The sequence below is a fragment of the Mauremys reevesii genome, linkage group 16 (assembly GCF_016161935.1).
Source record: "Mauremys reevesii isolate NIE-2019 linkage group 16, ASM1616193v1, whole genome shotgun sequence".
NCBI lineage: Eukaryota > Metazoa > Chordata > Testudines > Geoemydidae > Mauremys > Mauremys reevesii.
This window is the reverse complement of record NC_052638.1, coordinates 19,663,613-19,681,220: the sequence shown is the minus strand read 5'-3', so window position 1 is coordinate 19,681,220 and position 17,608 is coordinate 19,663,613. Positions and strand designations below refer to the sequence as shown.

The window sequence follows — 17,608 nt, the reverse complement described above, 5'->3', positions numbered from 1 at the left end:
TCCCTCCTCTCTTCTACTGCCTTCTGCTGGGCCAGCGATTCAGCCACTCTTCTTGGGGCAGTGGGAGGCATGTCCTCACAAGAGCTCCTCCTGCAGGCTCCAAAATCCTGTGACTTGCCATTAATTTGCAAGGGCTGGCAATACTGCAGTCTGGGGGGTAGGGAGGGGTGGACCTTGTGGTTACTCTTTAGAGTAGTTTTCTTAAGGGGGAGCGGGTTGGGAAGACTGTGCTGGAGGAAATCCAGAAGTGTGTGTGCAGGGGAAGGTTGCAGCATCCCACGTTTTGTTCAAGGGAGATTCTTGGACATGGCCTGGACATAGGCTGACCCCACCCTACAAGCTTTTGATGCCAACCTTGGTGGGTCTAAGGGAGTCCTCGGCTCAGGAGCTGCACTGGGCCTTGGTGCGGAACAGATGGAGGGGGTGGGCCTGAGGGCCTCTTACCAGGCTCTTGTTGGTGTCTCTGGATCCCTGTCAGTAGCTCCCTGCCGCTGCAGCAGGGAGAAGGGCTGGGCGACTGCTTCACGGTCACTCAAATCTGCAAGCGCAGGCTCCACTGGCTGGTTGGGAACAGGAAGAGTCCTTGGACCTTTGATTTTGGATTTCAACCTATGTTCCCCCCTCCTGCCACAGGAGGAAAATGGGGGAACTGCCACTTGTACTACTCCCAGGGCCACTGCTTCTCCCTCTGCCAGGCCTGAGGGGATTGTGCTGCTGAGGAGCTGCCACTGCTACCTGAGAGCACTTCCCAGGGAAGTCCTGGGAGGGAGGGAGGCTACAGGAAAGCCTGCCCCTGCCTGAGCACTTGAGAGGGGCCTGAGTCTCCACAGAACAGCATAGACAGATCTCCATGCAGGCTCTCAATCAGAGGGGGAGGTGCAGGAGCCATGGTGTCTGGCTTTCCCTCTTTTCTTCACCTTCTCTGCCATTCTGCACTCCTTGTGGGGGAGCACAGGGAGTCCCTGTGACTACGTAATCCTCTCTGACACTAAAGGCAGATCCTCACGGCCTAGAAATATTTAATATAAGCTTTTTCTTCTTAAATTTGCTCTGCAGCAGGGAGTAGCTGGTCTCCCTATTTGCAGCTGGAGAGCCAGACACAAGCGGGAGGTTTCTGAGGTGGAGTCACACCCCCTCTGCCTCTAACTGACAGCTGTGGTCTGCCTCCAAGGCTGTGTAGAGGAGAGTCCCCACCATCACGGATCTGTGGGCCTCATTACAAAGAAATGAAATGCGGTCTACCCTGACCTATTAGGGCTGAGATTTTACATGCAATACAGGCAAGAATTTCACTATGGTTGCTATGGGAACTATAACATGGCCAAATTGCACACTTAGTTACCACACAGACCAAGACTACTACATACGCTCAAGTAGAATGAGTTACAGTTCACATGGCAGCCATAGTGAGATTTTTTGAGAATTGCACATAAAAATATTATTTAAAAATGTTTCTCTTACGCTTCTGAATTTATTCAGTTTTAGGAATATTTTATCCTGACTTGCTCAGTAGACTTTGCCTGGAGCTGCTAAGGACTGTAACTTTATCTACATATTTATAATTCTTAGATTTGTATTCTTGGAGCATGTGAGCACATCAGCTAATCCTGTAGCTGTGAGCAGGTGGTATATGCATCTTATGCCTGGTTAGGGTCAGGTGGGATGCTTTCTGAATCTTTCCATTTCAGTAAAAATACCATCAATAGACTAGAAGCGGTATAAAGAGTTGTACAGTCTCAAAAAAGATCCACCACTTTGCTCACACAGGCTTACAGTATTGCCAGCCTCGAGATAAAAAATCATGAGATTTAAATAAATAAATATAAGTCCATCTTTTGAAGTTTGAACTCCTGCACCCATCCCCCTCCATGAAAGACATTTAATGGTACCCACTCTCCCAAATGTATTGGGTAAGGTGATTTTGGCCCCAGGTGAATAATCTGTCACCACAGCATCTGCCCCTGCCCTGACCACTGGTTAAATCTACCCTCAAACCCCCCATTAGTTCAGCCTTCCTCAGTGCCAACATGCATGAATTCAGCCCTCCGAGCGGTTCTGGCACTCCAGCTTCACTTCTTCTCCTCCTAGGATTCTTCATTCTCCTCTCCCCATTCCAGGCTGGGGGTGCAGCTCCAACAATTCTTCACCCCTCCCTACGCCTTTCCCAGGCCAGGTGCTGTAGTGAGGGAGAGGGGAGAAGTCACCCTGTCCTCCCTGCTCACAGGAGGGAGCAGACTCATCCTGAATTGCTGGGCTCTTTAACTCTCCCTTACAGCCCCACCTCTCTCAAGAATGGCTTTGGGTTGCTCTGGGGAGAAGAGAGCTCTGCCTGCACAAGCTCTGATTGGTTATTCTGGCCCAGGAGATAGACAAGTGGGGCAGGCAACCAGTCAGAGGGCTGGAGTTTCTCACATCATTTATAATAAATAAATAAATAAATACAACACAACAATATTTGGCAACACTGTCCCCTTCTAGACTGCCAAAGGCATAATTTTTAATAAATCATTGCACAATTTTCCTTCGATTCATGTAAATTTAAAAAAGCCTAGAAAAAAGTTATATAAGCAAACTCCTTTTCTTCAGCTTAAACCAAGCTGCCCATGTGATGAGTAAGTAGAGCTACTGGTTCCAACAATGCTTTGAGGCTCAGTGTCCCCTCTGACACCACCTGGTGGGCCTCCAGTTTAATGCATCTTGTGCAGCTCCACTGGGACCAGCACACCAATCCAAATCAGCCCTCAGGTACTTAAGGGCCAAGATTTTATGAACACTCTCTTCAGCTATGGGAAGTTCTAGTCACCAACAACCCAGCATTTAATACAGTTTGTAAGAAAAGTCAAGAACAAGTTAAGATGTCTGGTAATTATGTATAGGACAGAAGAATACAGCTTCATTTTCAGTAACTAAGTTGAGATCACAGTACTAGCAACTAAAACTGAACAGGTAACTTATAAACAGCAAGTTTTATATGAAAAGCATTGGACAAAATAGTGTAAAGATTTTTTATTTTTGGGGGGGCCAAGAGACCTTTCTGACCATAAAAAAATAAAATAAAAATCAGTTACTTGGCATCTTCAAACTGTGGTGGTTCTTTTAAAAGCATTTTTCTGTTATAGTGGCTTATGGATGTACATTTCTGTTTTAACAGTCCTATGTGGAAATACCCTAAGGTATTAACTCCCAATCTGGATTAGTAGGGTGAGTGAATTCAGTTTAAGAATGAAGTAATTTTAGAACTACCTGAGAACCAAAATCCCACGCATGTGTACAGACTAATGTTTATTTCCTGGCCTCCTGCAATAGCAGAATTCTTTCCTGTAAGGTTTTTATGTGAATAATGTTGTTTAAAATTATGTTCAACAGCCCTCTCACTATTTATTCCCTAAATGGTGCCACAGTAGCACTGTCTCAGTCATCAATTTAGTTCTCTTTGCTTGTATGTTCTTTTGATTATATGAATTGGCATTTCTGAATTTCAGTTAGAAGCCCTTTTCTTGGTCATTACAAACTAATGGATACAAGATGCCACCTAGTGGCATTACTTCTACAATACAGAGAAAATGTAATATTCTATAATAGTACAAGCAATTCCAACCCAGTGGCAAAAAACAATTACTTGAAGGTGTGTACTTAATGCTAATGAGACTATGTGCATACATCTGGCAAATACATCCCCCAATGGTGAACTGTTTAAAGGTTCCATTTTCATCTTATATTTTAAAATAAATATTCTAATCTGAGTGTGTGTCAAACGTGACCTTCCCCCCCTTAAGTATAATTAAGAAACGAGTACAAATACATTATTCTAAAGTGAACTGCTACTTCTTTAATAAACAATTCCAAGGAGGCAGAAGCAAGGTTTTGTTTTCTTTCACAGAAAATGTTAATACAAATCTGTAATAGCAGCATAACTTAATTTATCAAAAAAAGGTTGATGCCTGAAAGCCCTAGGGATATGCACAAAAAATAGTTCATATCTTTTTATACAAATAAAAGTATTTTTTGAATATTCATAAAGTGACGATGACACTGAGCAACATGTATCTTCACACTGATATTCAAAGTTTAGATGGATCAGTTGCAATGTAAGACCCCTGTATCATACTCAGTCAAGCACCATGGCAGATAGTGCATTAAGGTCTCTCATGAATGGATGTTCAGCTAGTATTCGATCAATCTTCTGTCTTTGCTCAGAATCAGGAAATATTTTTATCAATGCTTCCCTTAGTTGTATTGTTTCTGTAGTAGATCTTTGTGGTGGAACTGTTAGACCAGTCTGTATGTTTGGCAAGTTTGGTTCACATGGAAGCCTGGCAGATGGAGGACCACCATGTACTTGGTTCATAGGTTGTCTATTATTACTGCATGACTTGGGTATTGGCATGAAGTGTGAGGTCCCAGAAGAACGCAGTCTTCCAGTCGGTAGAGTTATTTGTGCTGGTGGAAAATCTCTATAGAACAAAAATGAAATCTCTGGTAAATTAAGGAAGAGGTGATATTGTTCTGAGTATAAAAAGTGTAGGCAAAATAAAGCCTCTGAACCCCTACATTCTAGTATTCTTCAGATTGTTTTGGATTAAAGATGCAGTTCACTTGATTCCATCAAAGTGATACAAAACAGTAAGTACACCTCTACCTTGATATAACATGACCCGATATAACACAAATTCGGATATAACGTGGTAAAGCAGTGCTCCGGAGGGGCGGGACTGCGCACTCTTTTGGACTGAAGCAAGTTCAATATAACGTGGTTTCACTTATAATGCGGTAAGATTTTTCGGCTCCCTAGGACAGCGTTATATCGGGGTAAAGGTGTACAACAATCTAGCTAAGGGACTTCAAATCTGAAATTTAAGAGATAGTAACATGGATTACCATTAGATATGACTGGCTATGATGCACGTTTTAGACAGGTAAAGAGTGCTCAACATACAGCAAAACATTCAAGTAATCAGTTTAACATTTTTACAAAATGCCATGTACTAACTTCAGTATAACTTAGTTACAGTAGAAATGGATTAAAAAAAAAAAACTATGAAGTCAGCCAGTTCATTACATAAACTGTCATACATGATGCTGAAAATCAGCCAGTAGAAATGGATTAAAAAAAAAAAAAACTATGAAGTCAGCCAGTTCATTACATAAACTGTCATACATGATGCTGAAAATCAGCCAATAACTATTTTTATCTTATCTCTAATGAAATAGTCATGTTTTTAAAGAGTTACGTGTTTATTATAAGTGTCAAGAATCCCCAGATCAGGGCTCTTTCTATTCCAAATGCTGAAAATACAGCCACTACTTATCTGTTCAAGATTCATTTCACTGATTTAGAGACTAGGAAAGTCATTATGTGGTGCAATGGAAAAAAACAAAAGTCTGAACTCATGTCTTTGTAAGAATAAACGGGAAGATCTGATTTTTAAATATATTTCTGAATATGTGGTAGTAAATTTAAATCTACACATTTTAAAACAAAATTAAGATTAAAAATGAAATAGATTTAAAAGTTATTTAGTTCCAGAAGTCTTGGCAGGCATTCTTAATAGTATGATGTAGTAACCTGAGGGTAGCTTGGAAAATGAAAACAGAAATAGGAAAAAAGTTGTGTCTCATGTGCAGAATATACTGTTAATATGTCTATTTATCTTAGGTTTTTCTATAGTGCTCCTATCATCCAAATGCTGATCATCAGTAAGGGGTAATCAAAGATATATTTAGATGAACTCATTCTATTTCTTAGGAAACAGAGTCATTAGTTATGCATCATAGGTTTGTGTAATACCAATATGCTATGTGGACCACCACATTTATGTAACGCCACCACAAACCTCAGAGGAAGTTACTGAGGCACTTGCCTTACTTATTGTGAGATCCTGGTTAGATGCATATAATGTCACCACCACTTTTTGAACAGACTAAGGTAACAAATAAGAACACATTTTTTTCCTGTAAAGCTATTACATCTTTAGAGCTCGTGCTCTTAATATATTTTTCATACTGTACACTGTGACTTTGTTTGTTTAAGTAAATTGCTTCAGGTTTCAGTTAAAGCATTTATTGCCCCTTGTAAGCCTTGGCTCTCAAAGCAGAATGAAGAGACTGCTATACCTAAAACAGCATTCACTCCGAAGGAAATCCTCTAATCTAGGTCCATTTCTTCCCAAAGGATCATCAGGAACCATGAATATGTCCCCAACAAATGTGTATTGGAGCAACCTGCAACAGTAAATAATAATGAAATAGCTCTACCAATACAATTAGTTTTTTCAACCTCCCACTCCCAATATGTAGAATTAACTACCTCAGGATAGCCACCTAATTTCATAGCCAAAATCAGTGCAGTCTGATCAATGAACTTCTATTCTGCTATAGCTAAAAATGACATTCCCTTTCAAAATCATGAATTAATGGGTGATTATATGGAAATGAAAATCCCACCACTATTCCTAACTACAGTGGTTCTTAAACTGGAAGGTCTGGGCCACTGCAAAATAAGTGAGAGAGAGAAAGGACTACAGAAGATTTTATTGTATTATACTTGTTTAAACTCTCCTTCCTTGTCCGTATATTCAAATGATTAGCTCAAGACTCCTACATCATTGCAAGCCGCACAACTGATTGGGATCTGTGACCAAAACACAATAGAGTGTCTCCAGGGGACAGGCACTAGATGCTGACTAGTCTTGTGTGAAGATTTTTTTATTTAAAGTTAGTTGGCTGCAAATCCTTAGCATTAATCAGAAGTTCCTGTGTTTATATATACACTAAATATAAACTTGAAATACAATAGTGGAAGAGATTATTTCTGTATCATTTAAGCACCTTCTTCCTATTTAAATCCTTTAATACAGTGTTTCCCAAACTTGGGATGCCACTTGTGTAGGGAAAGCCCCTGGCAGCCGGGCTGGTTTGTGTACCTGTCACATCCACAGGTCCGGCCGATCGCGGCTCCCACTGGCCGCAGTTTGCCGCTCCAGGCCAATGGGAGCTGCTGGAAGCGACGCGGGCTGAGGGACGTACTGGCTGCTGCTTCCAGCAGCTCCCATTGGCCTGGAGCGGCAAACCGCGGCCAGTGGGAGCCACGATCGGCCGGACCTGCGGACGCGGCAAGTACACAAACTGGCCCGGCCTGCCAGGGGCTTTCCCTACACAAGCGGTGTCCCAAGTTTGGGAAATAACGCTTTAATAAAAACTACTTATTCAGAAGACAAAATACTAATAGACTATAGGGCCCGTTTCAAAGTCTACTGAAGCCAGTTGGATTCTTTCCATTGATGTGGGATTAGACCCTGAATAATATGGAATAACTGGTGTATCATTTAAATTTAATATGACACCCAATTTTTAAGATTTTACATTTAGATTTTAGACTTTGTTTACATAACTTTAAGAAACTAAAAGTTAATTGTTGAAGGAGGTTGTTTACAGGTAAACATGCAGGTGTATTGTACCTGCAATATGGCTCTTCTCCATGTCATTAATTGGGATAGTTTGACAAAAAACCAACATGTTCAGAATAGAAAGCACTGAAAAAAGTCTATGGCAAAAATTATCAATGAAGTGTTGAAATTAATAAATACCCATATGGCATTGGCCATTGTATTTTTTCATTAAAATGAGAAAGGTACAACACAGAAGCACCAAAATGGTATTTTTAATATGCCTTTGTCACTTCATGATTAGACTACTGCAGTGGACCCTATAAAAGGCTACTCCTTAAAACCACCGATAAACTAAAGATTCTGCAGCATGCAATGACCCAGCAGAGAAATGGAGTATCTCACTGTACGAATCTGAGGTCAGTGCTCTGTGAAATTCCATCCAGAAACCAAGCTACTGGTTTTGACCAGCAAAGTCTTAAATGCTTCAGACCTACTTACCTATCTGACACACCGCCTTGCTCCCTATGCCAAAGTACCGTAGCTGAGATTAGCAAAGGTTCTCAAGCTTATGTAACCATGCATCTTCAATGGGAGGGACTACTGGCAGGATGTTTGGGAGAGGAGGGGGAGGGAGGCACAGCTTTAAATTTTCTTCCCACCTCAGTCTAAAACAGCCCAAATAAGGATTACTTTCAGATATGCCTTTTTGCTTCCCAGACGTTTGAAAATGGGGGTAAGTTGTTGGAGCAGGATGTCAGGTGAGGAGTTTTGTTGTATGATATTGCTAAAGTTTATGTCACAGCATTATTTTAAAAATTATATTAAGGGCATCTAGAGCATAAGGATAGGACTCTCTTTTAGGGTTTGTATAAATCCACATAATTACCTTTTTTCAATAATCTCTCTCCAAGAATATGATTCCGTCACAAATTCTCTGAAATTATCATTGGTAACAATAATGCCTCCAGTTTTATCAGCAAGATGCAGCAAAAATCTACAACAACATTTATTTCAAAGACAGTTAAAATATTTTTTCAGTTTAGTCCTGGCCAAAGCCATTCACATCAGCTAGAAAACAAGCATCATAGTCATATAAGAGGAGCCTTCCCTAATTAGACAGCATAGTTCTTCTAATTAAAACACCTGTTTTAAAAGTTTTTATAAAGAGGGACTGGTTGACCTCAACCAACCAACTAAAAAATGAATCCCAAGCCTCAACTGACTGCAAGCTGCACTGCTTACTCAGGCATGTTTTTAAGTTAAGTCTTTGGTGCTGGTGGTTATCATAGAAATGCTAACTAAGAACGCTGAATTAGTTTTACAAAAAGTGTACGTAGAGGTAAATAAAGCTGCATGTCTAAAATAAACCAGTAAAGTTGAAAGTTCATTACGCAATTCAACCTAAGTCCACTGCCACACATTCTCTTTTGGCTAATCTGCTGTGTCCCCTTGTGCAGCAGGATAATACTTCAGCCCCATTGCATTACTACCATTATGCTTGCCTGTTTCATCAGCTGTTTTATCAATGAGTAGTATATCCTGTTCATAATTATATGATTAAAATTAATGCAAGTTTTTATTATTGATATAATACAAGAAATACAGGGACCACCTTGAAAGTACACAATCCCACTTTTTGCTATTGAAAAATACCAATTATGAACTATTTTAGAAGTACAGAGTTTTAAAAGAATAAATTATTCTCAAAGAGTTTTGTGAACACAGATTCAATGTAAACACACTGATTTCCACAGCAATCAGAAGTCTTTCCAATGAAAGTATACAGCATTTTGTATTATAATCAATGCGGTTCTATTTTAAGGCATAAGTTTAAAAGTATGTGAGATGACAGAACATAAAAGAACTACAGTGGGAACAACTATGGATTGCCTACATTTTGTACCTTTTAATTTTCTGACATAACATTGCATTAATGGAGGGGGTTTTGGTTATTTATTTTTAAGAACTACTAAAAATGTGCTGGTGCATTTACTTTTATTTTCATGTTTAATGAGTACATGATGGTTAGACTGCATAATCAACAACATCAGTCATGCACTATGTGCAAGAACATGCCATCTCCTTAGTCAGTAGAAAAACAAAAGGGTGGATTGCTTACCAGCTGGGAGGGAGGGAGATGCAGCCAAAAAGCTAGCTCCCAGATGGCTAGCTCAGAGCTTCAGCTGCTTGTCTTTGCCAACCTTTAAAGGGTTAGCTGATAAAAGAAACTTTTCTAGCATGCTCTAACTAGTGGCCTTGCATTGGGAGACTTTAGTAGTAATCATTCAATGATTAAGAAAGCTAACTGACTGGAAAGAAACTCCCCACTTGCGATAAGTGAGACAGATCTGTTGAAAGACTTCCCCAGAACTTCAAGGTTGGAGGTGGTGTTTAAAATAACTATGATATTTTGTTGACATGTTTCTAAATAAAACTGGGATGCAAGTCTGACATTAACTTTGTGTATAGTTTACCACGATATGGCACACTAGGGCTATGATCACCTTGAGTGCAGCAAGTCTTAAGAGAGTCAACATTTGAACATATGCAACCTATGGAACTCAAGCACAAGGTAACAATCTCTTGTCTCTCCCATGCCATCTTAGGGGCTGGAAGGTAGAAAAAGGGTCAGGTAAAAAACTCCCTCTTTAGTTCCTCTTAAGTAGTTCACATGTTATTTCAATGAGCACAGATCCAGACACATGTGTATTCAATCTCCACAAGTCAATGGGTTATAAATTAGTAAACTTCAGCAAGTGATTTATACAAAACTTGTCAAAGACACTTGTCCTCAGTGAGGACTAAAATCCATGACAAGTTTTAATGAGAGAAGCTACCAAATTATACAGAATACCCACATCATGCAAGGATGAATGATGATAGTTTAAAGTTGCTAAGATTTGGCTACATATAATGCCATTAAAAATGCTGGCCTTACTGACATTCTGAAAGCAGAAGGTGTACAAGAGTAGGACAGATACACCACAGTTGCACATAAAGATATGGAACACCTCTTAGACATGAAATTGGTGCTTGGCTCTCCAGGTTAATGGCTATCTCACAATATCAGTCATGAGGTGTGACAGAGTCATTGTGTATCTTTTAAAAGGGTTTAACTCCCATCTTTCATACCTGTCATCATGAGCAGCAATTGTTGCTCCCAATACCATCCTTGCAGGAGTTAGAGACAATATTCCAACATCCTGGAGCTGTGTTAAAAAATGCTGCTCTGTTAAAAGGGTAAAACAAACATTCAGTTTTAAAGGCAAGGCTTTCTTCTTTAAAGTGTTTATTTACAGAATTTACATCTCGTCTACATAACACACAAAATAGCTTATCTTCTCTGAGAACAGTACCTACTGATCTGCATGGGTGGCCCGCTACATCTTAGAAATGGACGTGGATGGAGTCAATGGCCCATAAGTTCCTAAATTCTAACCTGCCTCTAAAACCCATTTCCACCCGTGGCAGGTCAGTTAGATTAAAAACATTTCAAACTAGAGTGCTTAAAGTTAGGCACCTAAACAGGTAGCTTGATTTTCAGTGATGGTGAACACCCAAAAGTCCCATTAACTGAGTGTTTTATTTTCCTAATTAAAGTGAAGCTACTGCTTCTTTACTTCACAGATCTGTCTCAAGGATGAACTAGCTCAGTCTTATAAATAAGTTTAAAAATTTAAAGTTATTCAAGAGGTGAGAATGATTTTAAAAGAAATTAAGAATAGTGGAGGAGAGGTAAAGCTGTGAGTTTAAGGACTTGTAAGCATTAAGGCCTTGCCTTCACTAGGAAAAAGATGTGTTAACTCACATTAGCTACCACGAGTTAAAAACCTAGTGAAGACAAGGTAGTTTGTAGTTTTCACACAAGTTAGGTCAAGTTAAAGACTATGGGAGCACCTAAGGTTTAACTCAACCTGCTAACTCTCATGAACCTACAAACTGCCAATGCCGGGTTTTACCTTATGTTAGCTAATTCGAGGTAAGAATACATTTTTTATGATAAAGATGCACCCTCAGAGTCTTAATGAAAGTGAAATAAATATCAGCTCTTCAAATAATGGTCTTCAACACAGTTGACAAAACCTGGAAAGGTTTCTCTAAATACCCAAATGTTAAAGTAAAGTATATAACACCTAACTGGATATTGTCAAGTGATTCAATAAAATTCAGAGAAATGTAAAAAAAAAAACTTAATAGAAATGTCAGTTACTTAGCAATTCAAAATTAGGTTATTTATCAATTACATTTTTGTGACAGGTCCCAAATATCAAGAGCTGAACTTGGAAAGAGAGTTAATTAGACTGAATCCAAAAGAAAATAAAGCAGGACATTATTTGCCTCACCTTTGATGTTAGGATGACGTTTTGTTCTCCACTGTGGAACAAACACAGTAATATTTCTGTGGCCACGTTTCCAAAAGTAATCAACAGCTATTGCAATTCCTCGACAGGAGAAGAACTTCTGTAGACCATGACTATAAAAAACAAGTGAGATTGGTTCATGATGAGTTGTGCAACTATGAACACTGAAGAAATTCAAAGTGTTACGGTGAAGTTATATCTTACACTATAAATACAATACCATCAAAAAATAAAGGTAGGGGAATGCTTATTGCTCTAGTTACATACAAGGTGCTCCATACAAGGAAGAGAGTTTAGCGCAAAAAAGGGAGAAGTGTCGCTTCTGCCATATTACCAGACTCCTCCCTCTCAAAGCAAGGCAGATACACAGATTAGCCCGCTTCAAGTTTTGTAGGCAGAACTACAGCCATCAGTCATGGCAGGGACCAGGCCCTTGTGAAGAACCCAGCAGCTGAGAACTTCCGAAGTTGAAGCATATTCTAGTTTTATGATTAGCTATCAATTACAGATTAAAATTATCCATATCCAATTAATTATAATGAAAATAAGTATTGTGCTGCAAAGCACCAGACCCACCTTCTCTCCAGTTGGCACCAAAACGTATTTCACCGGGAGGGCCAGATGTTAGGATCTGCCTTGTTAGATTCCTTGGAATAGCAGATATTGAGTTTGGGAAACAGAAGGCCCTTCACTCCTTTCCTATCCATTATTTTGGGCCAGTAATTTTTAGGAAGATCAATGGATTATGTAATACCTCTGAGGCTAAGCTTCCTGAATTTTTTGCAGTTCAGATAAACTACGACAGGAATAAAGTGGTACCACCTTCCTATTTTTGTGACCTAGCCAAGTGGCTCTAATAAAGGAAAGCAAACCAAGAAAGCATGGAACTAGCCTAACATGGAAGATACAGGTCAATTTACCAGAAGTTAAGATGTCTTGTTACACAGCAAGACTTGATGGAAGTTAAGAAATGAAAATAGGCGGCTAAGAATTTGATTCCCAAATCAGTGGCTAAATCCTTCAATTACAAATGTTGAAAGTATTTAATAACTGTATGATTATAGTCCTGGGGAATATTACTTATTACAGACTTTAACAAGAGTTAGTGATAATACACAGCAATTACAGTGTGGATTATAAAAGTGGCTACAGTTAAAATAAATATTGAGCCCTGAGTGTAAGAGCCCAATACTTCAATTTTTATCTCCTACTAAAGTTACTTTTGAAAATGATTAGACTCAGCTGTTCAAAAAATTCCAACTAGGGATAGGATGTAAACAGATAGGAATAATAATGCTTTTATATGCAAAAGAAACCGATGCAGTTCAGCAAAAATGAATAGAACAGTATTCAGTACATGTAAAATTGGCAAATATTGAACAGAATTTAAGTTTTTATTCCAGAAACCATGATTTCCAGCATCCAACTTCCCAAATGAAAAAGCTGCATAGGCCACTTAGCAGTCCACCCAATTTCAAGAACTGAACTAGGTAAGAGAATTAGGCAAAGGGAAGACCTAAATAGCAACAGGTAGAGAGAGATCTCCTTATATTACAAAACAAAATCTCACTGAAAGTTTATGAAACAGATTAAACAAGACTAATACCAGTTTAAATTTTTAAAATCACTATGTTTCATATCCTTCTACAGATCAGAAGCCAGATTTATAGGGGAGCCACACAGAGTAGAGACAGCAGGTTAGATTATAACAGGTTCAACAGAATTTAAATCGACAGGAAAGCAACTTAATGAAACATCGCTTTGAACAGAAACGAGGGCAGCAGGTTTCAGCACACGTGTCATGTTTTCTAATCAGGCAGATACCAAGAGAATGTAAAGTTATGTGCATAATGCAAGAACTAAACACATCGTGGATCATATGCATTTCAAATCAGGGATCTCAGAAATAAGGCAGTAGGCTGCATTATTCAGTACTTTAGGATATGTCTACACTGCAATTGGGAGGTGTGATGCAGCACAGGTAGGCACACCTGAGCTAGCTTTGATCTAGTTATCTCACTAAAAATACCAGCAAAGCCACAGCAGCATGGGCAATGACATGGACTAGCTGCCCGAATATATACTGAAAGTCCCAGAAGAGCTTCACTCAAGTGGCTCGTGCCAATTTAGCTACTTTGTCACTATATTTGGTGACTTTTTGGTTTCCCTAGTGCAGGGGTCGGCAACCTTTCAGAAGTGGTGTGCCAAGTCTTCATTTATTCACTCAGATTTAAGGTTTCCCATGCCAGTAATACATCTTAACGTTTTTATAAGGTCTCTTTCTATAAGTCTATAGTATATAACTAAACTATTGTTGTATGTAAAGTAAATAAGGTTTTTAAAACGTTTAAGAAGCTTCATTTAAAATTAAATTAAAATGCGGAGCCCCCCGGACTGGTGGCCAAAACCCAGGCAGCGTGAGTGCCACTGAAAATCAGCTCGCGTGCCACCTTCGGCACACGAGCCATAGGTTGCCTACCCTTGCCCTAGTGAGAAGATAAGTGTCAAAGTGACCAGTGACAAATCTAGCGAGTTTCACTGCCAATTACAGTGACATTCAGAGAAAGAAGTCACCAATATGTATAGTCACAAAATCATTCATAAGCAGCTCAATAGCATTAATAAAATCCATTCCATGCTGTTCTTACTATATTCTGTTGCCCACCAAGTCAACAACATTACGTCTCAATTGAGCATGTCCTCGGAAGGAATCACAGTCCAGGGCTTATTGGGCTGAGATCACTCTAATCTGCAGGTGAAGAAAAGAAGTTTGTGGAGGCTAATTAAATATGTTACTAAAGTCAGGCACACTTTGGAGAAAGCAGCATTTTGCCAGAGCTTATTTTTACTCAAATGTGTTCTTTCTCACTGCTCCATAATAGGTAGCACACCCTGTGATGCAAGGAAATATGGCTATTCTGGGTGGAGGAGGCAGGTTAGCCAGTGAGGAGAGCTGCAAGGATGAAAGATGGGGGGGGGGGGGGAAGAAATGAGACAGGGCCATGTGCCCCATTGGGGCACAGGGAGGAGGGGCACCGTGCCTCCAGGGATGAAGCCCTTACTACAGGACCAAAGGTGGAGCTAGCTTGATTTAGGTTCCCCTTTACTCCTTTCCCTGGCCTGGCCTGGGATTAGCTGCCTAGCTGTTTTCAGAAGTGAAACCCTGGAAGCATGGCGGGGAAGGGGTCTGGCTAGCGGATTTTTGGTTTTAAGTGTATTTTCTTGAGCCCCTGCAGCGCTGAGCTCAGGTCAGAAGAATGCTCTCTTCCCCCTGGTTCTGGGATCTCCCTTTCATTAACCTGTGGACTCAAATCCAGGCTGGCAAGAAAGGGAGGTTCAGCTGATTTTAATCAACCCCAGCTAACCTGGACTGCAGTGTACAGAGCACTTTTCCCAATGAGCGGAGGATTGCAGTTTCCTTCTCAATGAGCAGAGGGCGCCCTCCTGATGATAGTGTACTGTTGTAGTTGCTTCCGGTGTGCAACAGAATGTAGTATGATCAGCATGGAATGGATTTTAATAACACTATTGAGCTGCTTGTGAATTATTTTGTGACTATACTTGCTTGTGTGTGTGTGTGTAAAAATATATATTAATTTTTGGCTCCTTTTGAGTGCTTAAACAGCTACATCTAGCGACTTTTCAGGATTTGTCTGGGGTCTTCCTGCTATATGTGGAGTTGGCAATGTTGCACACCTCAATGGCTTCATTGCTATTTTTAGCAAGCTAGCTAGATCAAAGCTACCTTGGGTATGCCTGTGTGTACTGTAATCACACCTCCTGGCGGCAGCATGGACATACCCTAAATGTTTTGAAGTCTACACTTATTCCTTGAACAGCTAGTTTAGAGACTTTAGATCAACTAAATAACCAACTTATAAAATAAGATCTGCTAGCAGACATCCTAAACTAATGTCTGTACCACACTTTAATCCCCAGTAATCCTCCCCCCCCCTTTTTTAAAAAATCCTCTTTTTCTAAATTTCGTCCTTGCTTTCTATTTTTGATGCCACCTACTTCAATCTCAGATCAATTCTCTGAGTGGGGCTGGAGCAGAAGGGGAAAGATAGACAGACCACTAATTATATCTGAACTGTAAATGAGAAACAATGTGGCTCCATTTAGGTAACACAACATGATTGTGCTTTTTTCTGATAGAAATAGTACTGTGTGCGCTTCACACAACAAACATCAACATTTAAATAAAGTAATGCAATTGTCATAAAGAGTTAGCCCTCACAGAAAACCCTTACCTTCTACACCCTACTGTGCAACTTTCTTTAAAAAAAACAACAAACAAACAAACACCTATGCTTGATAATTTTAGCACCTGAATAGTCTTAGTTGGCTTTTGACATTCAGATCTTTGCTACTGATTCTTGTTTTGCAGAAAACTCTGCTATCAAAGAACACATTAATTCACATGATGACTGTATTTTTGTAAAAGGGTTATTTTTATTTAAAAAAGGGTGTAGCATTTGAAGACTACAGAAAGCAGCAGAACTGGCAATGGCTCCTAAAACTGTAAGTTATGCCTCTCCTGCAGTCTCTCGTTGCAAGACTTAAAAAAAAAAAAAAGTGACACAAATGAATGATTTTGCCACCTGCATTTGAACAACAGACTTACAATCTCTCTCATGTAATCAAACTGTCCAGGCAGAAGCCTTAGGGCAGCAGCTCTTGACCCTCAAGACTCATGGAGCTGGCAGGCAGGCAAAATGTGCAGTGATAAAGAGAGTGCGTCTTCCTTAAAGGTGATCTGCATGGGCAAAAAAAGGGGAGGGGCATTTTTGCTGCTTTATTATGTATAGAGAAGGTAGAATTGGGTCAGGGGGTCTAAGGTTATCAATTTATAATTCATGGCAAGAGAAAATTGATAAAGAATTTAAACTGCTTGCGCATCTGTCTTGGCTGTTGAGACTATGTTCTTCGAGGCAGGGACAGTTGAGCATTGGATTTGTATAATGCCTAGCACAATGCTCTCTCCTCCCCCGCCCCACTCTTAGTTGGACCTTAGGCACTACTGTAATAAACAATAATAATAATAATGAAATAATGAAGCCTGGGTAAACGGGGCACAGCTAAAGAAGCTGAACTGTGAAATGTGGTACTTGAACTAGGCAGGCCTTTAAAAGACAGCAAGTAACTGTTGTTAAAGACTCATCTTATTCTCAGTTGCTCATGTCCCATGGAATTCAGTGTTCCCCAACTTGTGTATTTACAGCAAGGCAATGTAGAGAAGATAATAAGCAGCATAGCATAGCAGCAGCAGGACAATGTCAGAGACAGCATTTGCTTTCTAGAACATGTAAGGTTTTTTCTTTTCTATAACTAAGAAAAGAGAAGCCAGCTTGGCTGGGCTTTTCCAAAGAATCCAGATGAGATGTTATTTTTTATGCAGCTCTGATTTCTCTCTTATTTTAATAAATATTGTTTTAATGTTGCATGGATGTTTCCCACAGTCCACCTGAAAGGCCTTCTCTTCATTAAGAAAAAAAAGGTATGTTTTTAAACACAAATTAGCTGGTTAAGGTAAACTCTAAGCTGACTGAAGTAACACTCCCCATGGGTTCACCTGAATTACGTAACAAGTGTTAAAACTACAACTTGCCTAAACCAGGATTTTACACATTAACATGTCAGACACACACCTCGTGTTCTCTATATAGACATAACCTAAAAGAATAAAGTTCTTCAATCTCTCAGGAGGGGTACAAAAGGCATGTCTAGGGCCTGATGCCCACTCAGTTTCAGTTTAACAGGCATGGACAGAGATTTTCCCTCCCAAAGAGGTGTGTTGCATGGGGGGGAAGGGGTGTGGGTGCATCTCAGGGTAGAAGCCAAAATGACACAGAGGAG

General features: G+C 39.8%; 1 protein-coding gene across 1 annotated transcript in view; it reads right to left on the bottom strand.

The window, feature by feature from the left end:
• Positions 1-2,991: 2,991 nt before the first annotated feature.
• Positions 2,992-17,608, bottom strand: part of N4BP1 (NEDD4 binding protein 1) — a 33,355-nt gene continuing 18,738 nt past the window's right edge. Inside the window, exons 3-7 of the mRNA XM_039503449.1 lie at positions 11,732-11,862; positions 10,521-10,617; positions 8,275-8,382; positions 6,115-6,222; positions 2,992-4,454 (exon numbers count right to left, since the gene is read on the bottom strand). Coding sequence (XP_039359383.1) covers positions 4,109-4,454; positions 6,115-6,222; positions 8,275-8,382; positions 10,521-10,617; positions 11,732-11,862 — 790 coding nt within the window. The 3' untranslated portion in view covers positions 2,992-4,108. The remainder of the gene's footprint in view (positions 4,455-6,114; positions 6,223-8,274; positions 8,383-10,520; positions 10,618-11,731; positions 11,863-17,608) is intronic.